At 41.6% G+C, this 15,636-nt stretch overlaps 1 protein-coding gene across 1 annotated transcript in view; it reads left to right on the top strand.

Annotated features, from left to right (window-relative positions):
• Positions 1 to 15,636, top strand: part of prtga (protogenin homolog a (Gallus gallus)) — a 28,440-nt gene that overhangs the window by 4,058 nt on the left and 8,746 nt on the right. Inside the window, exons 3-12 of the mRNA XM_006780076.2 lie at positions 4,221 to 4,365; positions 4,544 to 4,677; positions 4,822 to 5,118; positions 5,209 to 5,368; positions 5,796 to 6,043; positions 7,216 to 7,380; positions 7,995 to 8,300; positions 8,985 to 9,173; positions 15,047 to 15,142; positions 15,233 to 15,419. Coding sequence (XP_006780139.2) covers positions 4,221 to 4,365; positions 4,544 to 4,677; positions 4,822 to 5,118; positions 5,209 to 5,368; positions 5,796 to 6,043; positions 7,216 to 7,380; positions 7,995 to 8,300; positions 8,985 to 9,173; positions 15,047 to 15,142; positions 15,233 to 15,419 — 1,927 coding nt within the window. The remainder of the gene's footprint in view (positions 1 to 4,220; positions 4,366 to 4,543; positions 4,678 to 4,821; positions 5,119 to 5,208; positions 5,369 to 5,795; positions 6,044 to 7,215; positions 7,381 to 7,994; positions 8,301 to 8,984; positions 9,174 to 15,046; positions 15,143 to 15,232; positions 15,420 to 15,636) is intronic.

Here is a 15,636-nt window from a genome sequence, read left to right as displayed (position 1 = left end):
AACTACAGTGTTTTGAAATTTGTGGCTCAGTTCTTGCAGCTCGTAAGGTTTATACTTGGTAGATCTGAGGACTAGACTAAGACAATAAAATTAAGGCCAGTGTGTTAGGAAGTGAATGCCTCATGGTCTGGACTGCGTCGCTGTCTTCCTCCTCTGGCACACAAACTGATCTTGATTCCCATCCCCACCTGCTGTCCAACAAGAAATAATAATAATAATTTTTGTTGATGAAATTGGCAAAAATAGCAGGAAAATGCATGGAACTCTGTTAAGTCAGATAACAGAGATTATGATAACAGTATCCTGGGTTAGTGGTTTGTTGAACTTTTTTCATGTTTATAAGAAAACAAATTTTCACAAGTGAAGTTGTCACTGTTTAAGAGAGTTTGGCATGAATTCTTACTCTGGGTAGTCTTCACTTTGTTTGTGCTCATGCTTTAAAGGAGGTATTCTAAGGAGCTGCTGCAAAGTTTATTTTACCTCGCTGGTGTGTCCACAGCCTGCAAGGTCAGGACTGTGACATTATTTTAAGTTGCTAAGGAATGCATCTGACTTGCACCAGCTTGGCACATTTTGAAGACAAATGCAAACCTTACACAGTGTGAACTGCAATGTGAGTGAAGGAAATGCCCTTAAGTGAGACAACTCAAACCCAAGATTCTTGCTTTTCTCCTCTGCTGGTTACAAAAGGTTACCATGGTTCCCCTGAACACCGGGCCCAAAGGTCAAAGGTTTCTTTTAACTGTTCAATAGATGGAGGTGCAGTGGGACGCAGAGTAGGCCTAAAATCTGTCCTGCAATAATGCTGGGTGCGCATCTGGCTTGATTAGTTTCCTTCATAGTGATCATGAGCATCTATCTCTCATATGTTTTATTTCATACCACAACAAAGGATAAAACTGTTGCCAAAACCAGAACACGGGTATTTACAGAGTGACTTTATTAACTCTGTTCTCTGCTAGGGAGTTTCAAGACAATGAAGCCACTGTTTGTGAGTGCAGGGTTGCTGTTGAATGATTGGAAAACTTTGCAGCAGAGATAAGGAATTGGAGAAGGGGGATGAATGCTCTTTCCAACACTGCTCCCCCACTGCCCATTCGGAGCTTTGAGAGGTCACACTGCTCATGGGAATAGCTCTTTGTTTAGCCAGGCCAGTGGTCACTTGACTGTCCGACAGCCTGCATGGAGCAGCGCCACATCTGCCATGCAGCTAGTGATTGATTTTGTGGGTTTTTTCAGCCTTGCATTCTTCTTCTTCTTATCAGCCCTTTTTTTTCTTTCAGAGCCTGTATCAATGTTCAGTAGGGCCAGTGATCATAGTAAAGGACTCACCACTCTTCATAATTAAATGATGATGCTTTTCAATAGTGCTGCTGGAATTGGTTTATTTTAGTCTCAGCACGTGGTTCACTCCAGTTAACAAGAATCAGGCTCATAAGAAGAGTAGATTTAAGGTAACCTAACTCTACTTAGAAAAGTCGTGGAAAGTGCATGTTGTTGATTTAAACTGTGTAACGTGCTTTTCTGCAAATCTCTAGAAAGCTAGAGGTGCAGTATTATTCAAATTGACATAATTGAAATAATCTTTTTCAAGTAAAAACAATAAACAAGCAACAGTAAACTGCCATAATGACCTTTTGTGTGGTGGGAATTAAAACCACAGCTTTTATAACTGCTTATCCAATTAAATTAGACAGAAAAGACAATGACCTTTCAATTCATGCTATCTGTCAATTCTGGCTGTTGTATATTGTAAAAAAGCAGCTGGACCATCTGTACGGTTTTATTTTGTTGTAACAGAAACAACCAGAAGATGTCACTGATAGAACAAAAGACGAATTATTATTATTATTGTAAAACAGTATTTGAAAGCCTCACAGCTGGGGCAATGTGGTTTCTAGGTAGTTTTCCTGGCAGTTTGAGCAACAGGACTAGTTTGGGGTGGTCACACAGGACTCTGCCATAGTTGGGTGCTATGCAGGATTTGTGGAGGTCAGAGGTGAGAGGTGAGATTGCTGGGAAGGGCAGATGGTCGGAACTGCTTTGTCAAGCCTTTAGGGAATAAGGCTGAGGTATTTACTCTGTTTGATTTAGGGTAAAGGCCAAAATGTTACACCAGAGATTGTTATGTTGGTATATTTTGGTGTAGGAAAGGAAATTACACCACATAACTCACTGTGAAATACACAGAATAAATAGCCAAATCAGACAATGTGTATATTTGACTGAATTAGAAAGAGCTCGGCTGTTTGCCTTGATGATTTTATCTACGTCTTAGATGCCTCTTGGCAAACATCATCCCTCAAAGAGGGACCGCCTCCTGTTTTTCAGCTTAGAACAGTGCACAACAAACCCTCAGCAGTTAAAGATTTTCTTCCTTCTTGTCTTAGTGGTTAATCAATAATCAATGATTGTCCCGCTGTTTGTCAATCGAGCATCACTCGAGTGAATGGAAAGGCAGAGTGGAGAGGCAAAGGATCAGGGCAGCTCATCTCTCATGCCCTGCAGTCATATCACTTCAGCAGGGTAATGGCATTTTTGTAAGAGGTTGTGTTAAAACAGGAGGGGCAGGAGAGGGCCTGGGAGAGGCGGTTTCAATGCCTCTCTCTGCTTCTGTCCTCACATCAAACATCCACAGTGGAGCTAAGGAGGCAACAGCTTAAGGCTAATTAGATTAAACGTGTCCATGGTGAAGACATCTGATCCTGACAACAGTTTGACTTTTGTCCAACGGTTCATCAGAAATGGATGAAACCAGCAGCCATGCCTTTTTAATGTTTTTCATTCATGAAGTCCCTTGCATGACACAAAACCCCAAATAGTCCTAATAAAACTGCAATTTAGTAATTAGAAGTTAATTTTACCTCTGGAATCAAACCACAGATCCTTTCTTTCCTCTCCAAATGTCAGCTTGATTTGAAGCTGACAGTTTCTGTTAAATGTGTAAAAGTCATAATTCACTGAACGCAGTCTGAGCTCTGCTGTTGTTTAACACCACAGCAGCTGGCAGCACTGCTTACACACAGCCATCCATCACCCCCTCCCCTATACGCACCACTGTGTGTTTATTGCAGTTAAGGGATTTCCTGGAGACTTTTCTCGAAAGCAGAGGTTATCATAGCACTGAGCTAAAAGAAAAGTATCCCGATAAGGATGTTAAATATCAGAGTGTAAAGGATTAGAGCTGGCAATGAGTAATTCAGATACCATCCATTTCACTGTTTGGTTTATGCTTGTTTCCTCTGTGGTTTGTCTTTGTTTTCTTCCTTATTTGTAGTTTCTTTGGTATTTCTCCATGCAGCATCTTCAAATGTCTCTTTGGATGTGTTTTTTGCAGTAAACATGTGACAGACGTGGTTTTAACTTGATATCCTGCTTCCTGTTCTTTTGTGTTTCTTTTGCTGAGTGCTGATGGCTCACTGCAGCAGAAGCGGCTCTGGGTGTGTGCTCAGAGGTTAAAGAGCACCACAGTGTATTTGTTTATCTATTGCTGAATGGGTGATGGTTTTGACTTAAAAACAGGCAACAGCTTTTGAAAATGGACCTACTGAAATTGAAAATTTAATTTGTTTGTCCACTGCAAAAATCCTTTACAGTCTACTGATTTGTCCATGTATGCCATTGATAATTTGATTTATTTATTTTAGTAAATGTTAGCAAGCTGTGGGGCTCACTGTTCTGTCTATCACAGACAAGAGTGCAATTGATTTCTTTTAACAAGCGACTGACCTGCTTTTTAAGTAGAGGGGGGCATGAGGATCTGGGTGTCTTTCAGGATTTTTGTGACTCAAGAGGAACAGCTATTCAAAAACTTGAATAGATTTACACAAACATCTAAAAGGTCCTTATTGTAAATCTGGTTGGGTCTTATTTGCTTGCTGCTTGGCTGGTGGCTGACACCAGCTCAGTTTCAGAGAAACCCAATCCACGCAAGATGTAGCTGTTCCACTCCAGTCATCACCTTCCTGCAGCATGCTGCATGTTTACAGCTTCAGGAGCAGGCACGTCTGTTTTCTGATATCTGACTGAGATGGATGGATGATGTCATGATAATCACAAACTTGGATATGCTTGTAACACTTTGATTTGTTTTGACTGAGTTGAGCAAAACCTTAAATGTAAATAATTATTGTTTATTATTTTAATGATACACATTATTTCCCTGTACTTCTGCATACATAACAAGTCTCTAATCTGTCTCCTGGTTGGCTTTGTTGCAGGTATTTCCTCATTTTCAGTCCAGCCGACGTCTATTGTGGCGACTGAAGGCTCAGTCGCCAGGTTTTCCTGTAAAACTGTTGCACACCCTCCTCCCATCATCACTTGGGAGTTCAATCGGGTCACATTACCCCTCGCCACTGAACGGTATGCACTCTGTTGTTTTCAGTTTAATTTCATCTTACTCATTTACATTATTCCTACACAGATTTTAGATGAGATTTTTTATTAACCATTATTTCATGTTGTCTAAGATGTTTCATATGAAATTGGTCCATATTGTAAGTATAATTGTTGTGTGGGTGCATGTGTTTCTGTCTTTCAGAATCACAGTCCTGCCCAGTGGTGTTCTTCAGATTCAGGGTGTGCAGCAGGCTGACGCTGGAAATTACCGCTGCGTTGCCACCAATATTGCTAGTCGACGCCGAAGCACGGAGGCCACCCTCACTGTGACCCCAGGTGTGTTAGCCAGCTCACTTTTTGCAAACTTGTAATATTTAAGCACACAGTTGAGTTAAAAAGTCTGACTCTGAAGCAGTTGTTTGTTGAAAGCCCTACAGCTCACCATGTGCACTAAAGCTGTCTTCTGCTCTCTCTCCACAGGTCCCAGACCGCAGCTTCCCCAGAGACCTCGTATCATCGCTTCACCACAGAACATCTCGGTGTCACTGCACCAAACTGCCATCCTGGAATGCATGGCCACAGGCAATCCCCGACCCATCATCTCCTGGAGCAGAGCAGACAGCAAACCTATTGATGTTTACAACACTAAAGTGCTGGGGAACGGCAACCTCATTATCACAGACATCAAGCCCCAGCACGGAGGAGTCTATTTGTGCAGAGCCACCACACCTGGCACAAGGAACTATACCATGGCCTCAGCTAATGTCACTGTGCTAGGTAAAAACAGAATATACTACTCAGGCTGTTCATGATTTCTATTTGTGATGATCACGTAGAATTGAACATATTGCTGTTCTTTTTCTAAAGCACCGCCTTCCTTGGTGGAGTGGCCAGAGAGCCTTACGCGCCCCAGAGCTGGCACCGCTCGCTTTGTGTGCCATGCTGAAGGAAATCCAACGCCTCGCATCACTTGGCTTAAGAACGGAGAAAAAGTTCACTCTAATGGTCGGATCAAGATGTACAACAGGTATGTTTCTCTTCAGTTCATTTAAAGAGTCATTACTGTGACCCCAAATTATCATGATATTTGAAAGTTCTAGTTGACCAGAACTTTCAAATATCACACAATGTTTTTCTTGTGACATTACCAATAAGTTTGATGTGTCACATGGCCCTCTTCCTATTGAAAAAACAAAAGTTGTATCCAAGATGGCCGACTTCTAAATGGCCACCATGGTCACCACCCATCTTGAGGAGTTTGCCCCCTCACATATACTAATGTGCCACAAACATGACTTTAATATCACCAACCATTCCCATTTTATTACGGTGTATCCATATAAATGGCCCACCCTGTATATTTATAAATGTGCCAATGGAAATTTTGTTGGTTTCCTCAAAATTTTCACCTGAAATCATCTGGGTCCATACTCTTTATCTCTGGGTGTCTCCAGCAAACTAGTCATCAACCAGATCATCCCTGAGGATGACGCCATCTATCAGTGCCAGGCAGAGAATGAGCAGGGATCAGTCCTCACTATGGCGAGGCTCATTGTGGTGATGTCAGAGGACCGGCCAAGCGCACCCAGGAACATCCGAGCTGACACTGTGTCGAGCTCTGCCATCCTTCTGGCTTGGGAGAGGCCTCTGTATAACTCGGATAAAGTTATTGCTTACTCTGTACACTACATGAAGGCTGAAGGTAAGCAGAATCCACACACACATTTTGTTGTTGGTTTTTTTGGTAACAGGAACAGTACATTAAGACAGGATTTTCGTGGCAGTTTCAGAAATCCTACTTTCTGTCAGACACTGTGACGTTAGTGTTGTGTTGTTGTACTCCGGAGTTAATTGGAACAGCTGCGTTTTCTGAACCAACAAGACATGTTAAGCTTAAAGATGCAGGGTTCCTTCCTTTGCTGGATAAAACACAGGATGCACTATTCACAAAAAGCACAACGGTTGTAGTGTGGCAGCAGAAAAGCCTTAAAGCCTTTCAGTTTTCCTGGGAACTTTCTTTCTGTTTCTGTTGACAACAAGAGTCACATTTAAACAATGCAGCATTTCAGGAAAATGTGCAGGCTGTGCGTTCAAGGACTGCACTTCATTATAATGCCACTGACTTCCATTGAGGAGGAGAGACGTACAGAATTCAACTATTGAAAAAAGAACACCTGCTGGATTTTTGGTGGGAATAAGGATGTCTGAGAAAAAAAAACAGGATGTCGCTGAACAAATAACTGACATCTGTCAGGAATTTGTTGCACCTTTCACAGATTTTTTTTGTCCTCTTGGTGCCACTTAAAGAAGCTGGTTATCAGGCAGTGTGCTCTTTACCTGAGGTTGTTGATAGAGGCTTGGGACTTAACTGAAGATCTACTGAAAAAGGGAACTTTTTAGCCAGTGTGATGGAGTGGCCAAAAGTGTGTATTCTATGAGGGAAAGATAGTTTAAATTGGACAGGAAGTCAAGCTTTGTTAAGACTTCCAGGGAGCCGTACTGAGGCATTACAGACTACACAGAATACATTTTTGTTTGCCTGAAGTACCTTAAGTGAGAAATTAGACCAGGTACCAATCCGTCTTTGTTTCTGGCTTGGCTGGTTGTTCCAAGGGGCAGGAAATGAAAACTGCAGCTGTATATATATGTTCTTATTACAATGAAAAAACCATGGGAATGCAAAAAACAAGCTGAGCAGTGGTAAAATAAGACAAAGTGACTGGACATACATAAAATGTTGAATAAATTATGAAAACCTACAGTAACAAAACTGTATCATATTGTTGCTGATTTTTGGGGGGTGGGGGCTAAAGTTTGAATGTTCTGCTTTTCATTGTTATCTCAACATTTTTTTTAATCCTGTCATTTGTCCAGGATTAAACAATGAGGAATATCAAATTGTCATTGGAAACGATACAACTCGCTATATTATTGATGATCTGGAGCCAGCGCACAACTACACCTTCTATGTAGTCGCCTACATGCCAATGGGAGCCAGTCGCATGTCGGACAACGTGTTTCAGCACACACTTGAGGACGGTGAGGTCTACAATAACAAACAAAAAAATCATTAATGCAGTCAATACAAAACAAGAAATAAGCCCTGTTTAAGTTCATTGAACTGAAGTAGATACTGAATTTTCTGCAGATGGGTTAGCCATGGTCTTTCCTGTATGATATAATTAAAAACAGGATATGAGGCTGTTTCATATGTTTTTTTTTAGTTGCATAGGTGGTTTTACTAGCGATTGCTTCTTCCGTTGTTTGTTTTTATATTTCAGTACTGATACATCACAGCACAAGTCCCTGACAGCGGATAGCATTTTTTGGCACATATGACGGGGTGCAGTGGGAGGTTTGAACGTCCAGTGTTAGCTACAAGGTGGTGCAAAAGAAGCAACTTCCTCCCTGTTTGGGCATTTCTTTAGGCTTTCAGATTGGCTAGCACTGGGGAACAGAAGGTTTGAGTAGATGGATGAGTGGTGCTGGGTGTTCAGAGCCTCTCTTTGACGTAATACACAGGAAAGAGTTAAAAGACAAAAGACAAAAAACAAAGACAGTCTGAAACTGAGTGCGTAGAGCACCGTGAAGCTTTTGGCTTACAGGTTTACTTGTACATGCTCTGAGCTCATCATTTAAACTTTGGTCCACAGTTCCCCTCCGCGCCCCTGAGCTCAGCCTCACCAGTCGCAGCCCCACAGACATCCAGGTGTCTTGGCAGCCTCTTCCAGACAAGCTGAGTCGTGGCCGAGTCTGCAACTACCGCTTGTCCTATCGTACCAGTTCTGACAGCGCGGTCTCACAGATAGAACTACCTGGAGAAAAGACCCAGCATCTCCTGGAAAACCTGCAACCCGACACCATCTACCTTCTTCGAATTGTTGCTGCCACCAGCGTAGGGTGGGGTGAGCAGTCCGCCTGGACATCGCACCGCACCCCGAAGGCATCCGGTGCTCAAGGTACTTGAAGAATTGTCCTCATAACCTCTAAAATAGAAGCATTTAATCAAAAATATGAAGTCAGAATTGTACTTTAAATAGATTCTCATCCAAGCAGAGGAAGTTGAGTCAAAAATTTGAATTGGGCAAGAGATTGAGAAGAGCACGCTCTAATAATCTTGTTAAGACATTGCATTTGTTTCTCTCTGACCTTTGCCCTGTGCTGTCAGTAACATTGGAAGGGCTTCAGTCATGGGTCATAAAGGGAGACCTCGGGCTTCAGAGCTGGACAGAATATATGGCTGTTTAGAGCTACATCTGAAGCTTTGGGAAGGGGGAGGGGAGGATTTGTTTTTTTTCTGTCCATCTCTTTTACCCTTAGTGTCCAGTGTAAACTCTGAAAGGCAACTTCTATTGGCAAACTTCATTCCCATCATTCCTAAACGTGTCAAACAAGCTTCCTTATCTCTACGTGTGGTTTCTATTGAGTATTTAAAAGTGTGGGGGAATGGGGGCATTATTTGACTTTTCAAAAACATTTACCTGGTCAGGACAGAAACTTCCTCTGTCACTCAAAAACAGCTCAAATAATGGATTGTAGTTGTTTTAGGATCAAGTTCCTCTTTTGTACGACTTTATAAGAAGACTGTGACGTACTTATAAAAAATAAATAAATGTGGTTCGTATGGTCTTATTCTTCTGCAGTTCCCCTGGCTCCTGAGCTGCATCTGGAGTCTTTAAACTGCACCACTATTTTGGTACATTGGCAGCTGGCACCGAGAAACTCAGCGAGTGTGCGGGGCTACAAGCTATTCTACCATGAGGAGAGCCAGCCTGAGAGCACCCCAGTTCAGTTTCACGCCTCGGATAATAAACACACCATCGGAGGGCTCGGTGAGTTTCCACCTTAGGTTACCTTCTGCCACCAATTTGGCTGTTTGGGTCATTTTACAGTATTTTCACATGAACACCAACACATGATGGAAGTTGCGTGTTTGCTTTGCAAGTTTTAAGATCTGTTAAGATTTTGAGGCAATCTTTGAAAATGTTGATTTTTAACGTGTTATTGGTTTAACAGTACTTGTTTTGTTTTGTTTTTTATTAATATTGCCTACGTCATAATTAAAGGTGTCATAGTTTAATGATTTAATATGGCTGGAAATAGACATTTGCTATGAAAAGATGTGTTGAACTAATGGGGTTCTTTGCAGGGAAAGTGTGTGTGTGTGTGTGTAATCTGAGACCGTCTGTGTTTTGGTAGCTGCTGCATGTGAGTTCCCAGCTAAGACATTTGTTTGCTTGCAGTGTCCCAGATATTCAGATGAAATGATCAAACTTAGCATAATTTGAATGCCAGTATTCTAACAACTAAAGTAATGGACAAGGTGTACATCCCGTTGTTTACCTGCCTTGTTGCTTGTTTATCATGTGTGTATCTCTGTCATTTATGGAAATACATAGGGTAGAGAAAGCAGTCTTTAAGATTTTTTATTAAAATCTGGACGCATCTTTTTAGGGAACGTGAGCGATTAATTAGCTTAAGTCATGTCACATTTGGAGCAGAGGTTCTTTAAGTGGGAAACATTAGCATCACATCCAGTTTCCACGACCTCTTGACTTCTGCAGGACATCAGTGTGCGGCTTTTCTGCTGCTGCTGAATAGCGTTCGGGACACATCACAGCCTCTCTGCCCTTTAGGTCAGATTCATTTTAGCTTTTTTGTTTGAGAGAGGAAAGGGAGCTCAGGCTAGCTCCAAGGACAACTGACCATATGTGGCCAGAGGAGGTCAGCCAGGTGGTCAGCAGCTGAGTTGTAAATCAGAAGCCTCTGTGTTCAAGTGAGATCAGAAAGGGAGAAAGACAAGGAGTCACTCTATATTACTGTAGGTGTGAAGTCTAAATGATACAGGTGTTCAGTAAGTTAGAATTTACTTCAATAAACACTACAACTGTTTAGGCTCATTCTGCCACATCCTATGAAAAATATGACAACTAAACCCATTTCTCCTGCTAGGATTAACTCATAGCTGAATCTAGTGCAGATAAAGTCACAGACACTAAAATTACTTGCCTAGATATGAAGTTATACCTGGAATATTATTTTAATGATAGCTATAGCTTGAGGTGCTGGAAAAAGTAAAAAGATTCCTCTGTATTCAGTTAAAGTTTGTGGGTTTTTTTTCAGTATTTATTAAATGTTTTAGCAATAATGGTTGTATGAAATATTTCTAAGCTGTTTTGGTTTTTGTTTTCTTGTTTTTTGCCCTGAATATTGGATGTTCTGGGTTGTTCTGGGAAGACGAGCGAGCTGTGGTCACTCTGTAAAATACAGCTTCTGCTGAATTAAAAGAATCATCTTTTTGTTTCCATGGCCGTGTTTTAAAGAGGGCAAGACTGTTTTGTGGAGGCTGATTTATCATGCCTTTTATGACTCCTTTGAGCAGTGTTGCTGGAGGAGAATTAAGATCAAAGACTCCTATTCTGTTTGGCTTTGACGGCCACAAAGATGGTGTATTAGCCAGAATTTCAAGGAAAACCATCCTCTGACCAACTGAGAGCTGTTGGCTAAACAATGAGCATGCCTTGTGAGCTCACTATGTCACAGGTTTGAGATTTCTTCCTCATAAATTAGCTGCAGCGCCGTGCATGGGGAGAAAGGTGCGAACTGAAGTGTCTGATGTCCTGTGTGGCAACGCATCCTGCAGCACAGAAAGCATTTCTGTGCTGTGAGCAGTCTGACATTTCCTCTAATTATACCTGCTTTCTTTTCTTTTGAAATTATTTTGATAATTATATTTACACAATCTTGTTACAGCATTTGAATTTTTGTTAAAAGGAAGTTTGCATTGGAAAAAGGTTGAAAGGAAATTTGGATGTTAAAATGAGTCAAAAAAGTAGTATTAGCATGAGTTATAAATATTTTTGACTGCATTGGCATTTGTCACAGTAAGCTTCTGGCCACTCCAGACCAACTAAAGCTGTGGAAGAGTCCAGTGAATTCAACAAGTCTTTCTTTCTGTCTTATTTATTTGTTATTTTTATTTCTATAAGGGAAGAATGTGTGTTTCCTTCTTTTAGAAGCAACATTGCCTCACTTTTAAGGTGATCTTTAAAGATGATCAGGCAATGAGCAGTGCTCTCAGCGCCATCGGCCAGAGGGGCCAATGGCACGATATGGCAGCCTTGCTTCAGTCAGTCTGCCCCAGGGCAGCTGTGGCTACAGCTGTATCTTGCCCCACCAGTGTGTGAATGTGAGAGTGAATGAATAGTGAAATTGTACAGCGCTTTGAGGGTCTCGAAAAGTGCTATATAAATGCAATCCGTTATTATTATTATTATCATTATTATTATTATCATTATTATTATTATCCAGCTTAGATAATAGGCAGTAATCGGTTACATCAGTCTAGTTGTAGTGAATTTTCTCCATATTCCCTTATGGGTTCCCCCCCCCTGTTTTGGATTTGCATTTAAGTGGTCTTAGATGAATTATTGGATTATTGAATTATGAATGAATACATTAACTGTGTCTGTTACATTGTTATTTACTGCAAATTGTTCTCATTAGATAATGGCAGCTAGTAAAGCTGATTGAAATGAGCTCGTAGACTGATGCAGTGTTAGTCACAGAGCGTCATATGCTTTGGAAATATTTATGGGATTATAATTCAGTGTTTCAGTGCCTGTGTTCTGGCAGTTTTACATTTCAAATTACATTTTATAGCTTAAGTTGCCTGGCCCCATGTGGTTACTTATAAAACAGGAACATGTATAAAAAAGCTGCCCTAAAACTATATATAGGTTTGTGGTTGCTTTTCTTTTAAACTCGGCTTTAAAGATGTGCTGGAAGCAGCTTTGAGGCTGTTTATCGTTGCAAATCAAATCAGCTTGTGCTATAAATTAATTTTCTCATAATCTACTTGATTTTGTATACAGCAGTCAATAGTATTGATTTCTGAACTGTCATCTGTAGGAAAAACCACAAGCTGCTGATTCAGCTGCAGAAGAACATGCTCTGAACTCACTCATGACAAGCCAGATGATTGAAAGCACACCATAAAAAGCAGGAATGTGGTTTTAGAGGCTCCAGTTTGGTATAAATGGCACGGTGATGTGACCTTTCCTCGCATGTGTATTCTTTGCTTGGCCCATGAACGGCACAAGTTGTCATAGCTGAAGCTTAAAGACCTCTCATACCTGTTGGCACCAGGCAGGACTGCAGATTTATCTCACAGCTGCAGGCCATGTTGCATCTTGTCCACTCCTTTTATTAAACATGAGGCAAAGCATGTTCTGTGTGAAATACAGTCTTCATTTTAAAAAAGCTATGTCATGTTTAACCTGCATGTGTGTCTGCTGATTTGTGTCGGAGGCTAAAGACAGGAATAGTAGGGGTGGTGGTGGTTAATAGATGCCGGTGTGAGGGCTCTTGCAGGAATTGACATTTATTGCCTCTCTTCGGGCCTGGGGGCCTTTCGCAACAGAACAACACTGCAAGGGCCAACAGGAACTGCATTTTAGCTGTTTAAAAAAAAAAAGGGGGGGGGGGGTCACAAATGGCTTGAATATCCCCAAACAGAATAATTTATGGGAGTAAAAGCCTGTATCCCAGTGGGAAGGACAGGAAAGCATCTTCTCCCAAGGAATGGCTTTGAAAGCGGAATACAATGTGTAGTATTGTAGCCACATTTAAAATTTGTAAATCTAGTTCTGCATATGAAAAATACCTTCCAGCAGTGATATTTACACTCAGTCTTTTAATTAAGCAAAGAAAACCTAGTTATAGAGTTGTGAGTGAATTGTTTCATGTAAGAAGATGGAAAAACTTCTTAAACATTTTCAGTTTAACTGTGATGCACTCGCAGCTCGAGGAAAGTGAGTGAGTCACTTCCTCTGAGTTGCATCTTCCCCTACAACATTTGTAATGATTGTGCTTGTTTAATTAAAAGTGACTTTTATTAAGTCTACTCATTTCTCTGTTTTTTTACTACAGTTTATTTTTGGTTTTTTTTGAGTAGCTTGTTTGATGGATTTTGAAACGTGCCATATTTTTTTTTATTACATGTGCTGTAAATTAAACAGAATAATCATCAGGAACACTTAGTTCAGACTATTTTCTTATCTTTTGTATTTCTTATCTTTTGCTGTTGCAAAATCCTTGTTGTTGTCATTTGTTGCTTTGATTTTGTTCACCTGACTGTGTTGTTGAGAGCTTCAAGAGTCATCTTCATGGTTTTACCAGGACACTTTGATATGATGCTACTTTAAGCCAGTTTGACTCTTGGTGGTTCCCTGCTTTTTCACTCACTTCCTCCGCTTGACCCTCCCCCTTCAAGGGGAGAGAGGTAACCCTCCCCCTTTTTTTGCAGGATTTAGCTTGCCCAGATTCCATGTCAAAGGTCGTGGCCCAGATGTCACAGCTTCCCCCCACTCATAGCTCCTCTCTCACATAATTACGGCAGGCCCATTGTATTGTGGGTTTGGGTAGAGGTGCATGCTACATGCCTACTCCTCTTTAGAGGTAAGGCTTAACAAGCGGCTCAGAAACTCCAGATAACAAGGAGGACATTGTAGAGCTGTAGAAGTCGAGGAATTCTGCTTTCACTTAGTTCTGGAAGTAACAAAGAGAGGGACAGTCCTTCTTCTCTGTAAACATTTGTCTACTCTGCAGCAACTCATGAGACAGTTTACATTGCTGAATATTGTGTTCTTTTATTTTTCCTCTTTGCTTTTAATTGTCTTTAGGAAAAGCTAAGGTTTTAGGCTTCCTGGGCAAAAAAAGAGGTTCAGCTCATATTCCACACCCATGACCCCAGATTCTTTCAGTTTTATCTTGGCCTGACCTGTTGGCCCTGGTGTGGCTTCAGTGAAACTCCTCAGGGCTCTGTGGGGGTGCAATGTGTGTAGCTCCACCCACGCTAAACTTTGCAAACTTCCATGGAGATAAATTCATCTCCTGTGGTCTCCCTATTCTCTCGAGCTTCTAAATGTCTGAACATCAATTACATCTGTTTGTGTTGTCTGCAGGACACACAGGACTCTGATAGTAGTAGTTGTAGTAGTAAGGATTGATTGGTTTGGATTTTGTTATTTTGCACATCCACCTGGTGTTTCTCACCAAACTGTGATCCTGCATCTTTAAAACATTATTTAGAGACTGTGGGTCACATTTTGTTTACTGTTTGTAAGTACTGGAAATTATGACCATTTAGGGGTAAAAGGGACATGTGGTCAGTTGGCTATTGTTCAGCAGAGGGTCTTCAGGGTCACTAAGGTCTGCTACTGCTGCTGACCATCAGCAGTGTCCTTCCCAAGGGGTTTTGACTCCAGATTTAACCCCTAGATTCAGGACCCGAGTAGGTGTGGCCACTGACCAATGACCAGCAGGCTTGACGGGGCCAGAGAAAGAGGTTTCTTTATATGTGGTCAAAAGGCTGGGGGTGACAGGGTGATGGATTTGGGGGGGGGGGGGGGGGGGGGGGGGGGCTTATCTGTTCTGCTGCCTTGGGTGGTGTCAAAACTGACCAAAGGACTCGCAGCAGAGAGCATCTGTCGCCCTGCCCTACCTCTTGTTCTCACCACGCCATCAAACCAGAGCACATCACTGACCTCACACCCACACCGGCCAGCTCTCTTTCATACAGCACCCCCACTTCCCATTAGCTTTAGGAAACACATCTGGCACTGTTGTGGCCCATACTGACTTGTGTAAGGAATTGTCAATCTAAATCTTTAGTGCTCTTTTTTGTTTTCATCTCTTAATGTAGATCCAAGGAAGAAGTACCACGTGAAGATCCTGGCTTATAATGTTGTGGGAGATGGGTACCAAGCAGACCAGACTATCAGCACCCCTGGATGTGTCTGTAAGTCCCACGTTATACTAGAAAAGGCAGACCACATGGTGCAGAAAATGTGGGGGAAAATAACAGTACTAATCTAGATGTACCTCTCAGCTGTTCGAGATCGCCTGGTACCCCCTCCACCTCCTCCACACAACATGTACGCTAAAACCAACAGTTCGACCGCCGTCTTTCTGCACTGGAGCCGACCAGCATTCACCTCCAGCCATGCAGTCAACTACACCGTCCGCTGCAATCCAGTTGGTCTGCAGAATGCCTCCCTGGTGCTCTACCTGCAGACGTAAGAAATTACCCTTCAGACCAAAGTGAACATGACTACATGTAGATTGATTTTCATATTTGTTAGCGTGTAATTTCACCTGCATTTGCTGCATTTACTGTACGACTGCCTGGTTTCCTTTCTAAACCTAGTTTAGTTTTTATTTTAACAGTATTTTTTTTAAACAGTAACAGTAATTTTGATTTTTTTTAGCAGCAGCTGATTATCACAACCTAAA

This window comes from Neolamprologus brichardi, chromosome 1 (assembly GCF_056152115.1).
Source record: "Neolamprologus brichardi isolate AB-2024 chromosome 1, ASM5615211v1, whole genome shotgun sequence".
Classification (NCBI taxonomy): Eukaryota; Metazoa; Chordata; class Actinopteri; order Cichliformes; family Cichlidae; genus Neolamprologus; species Neolamprologus brichardi.
Note: the sequence above shows the minus strand (reverse complement) of the source record. Positions and strands in the feature narration are given on the sequence as shown.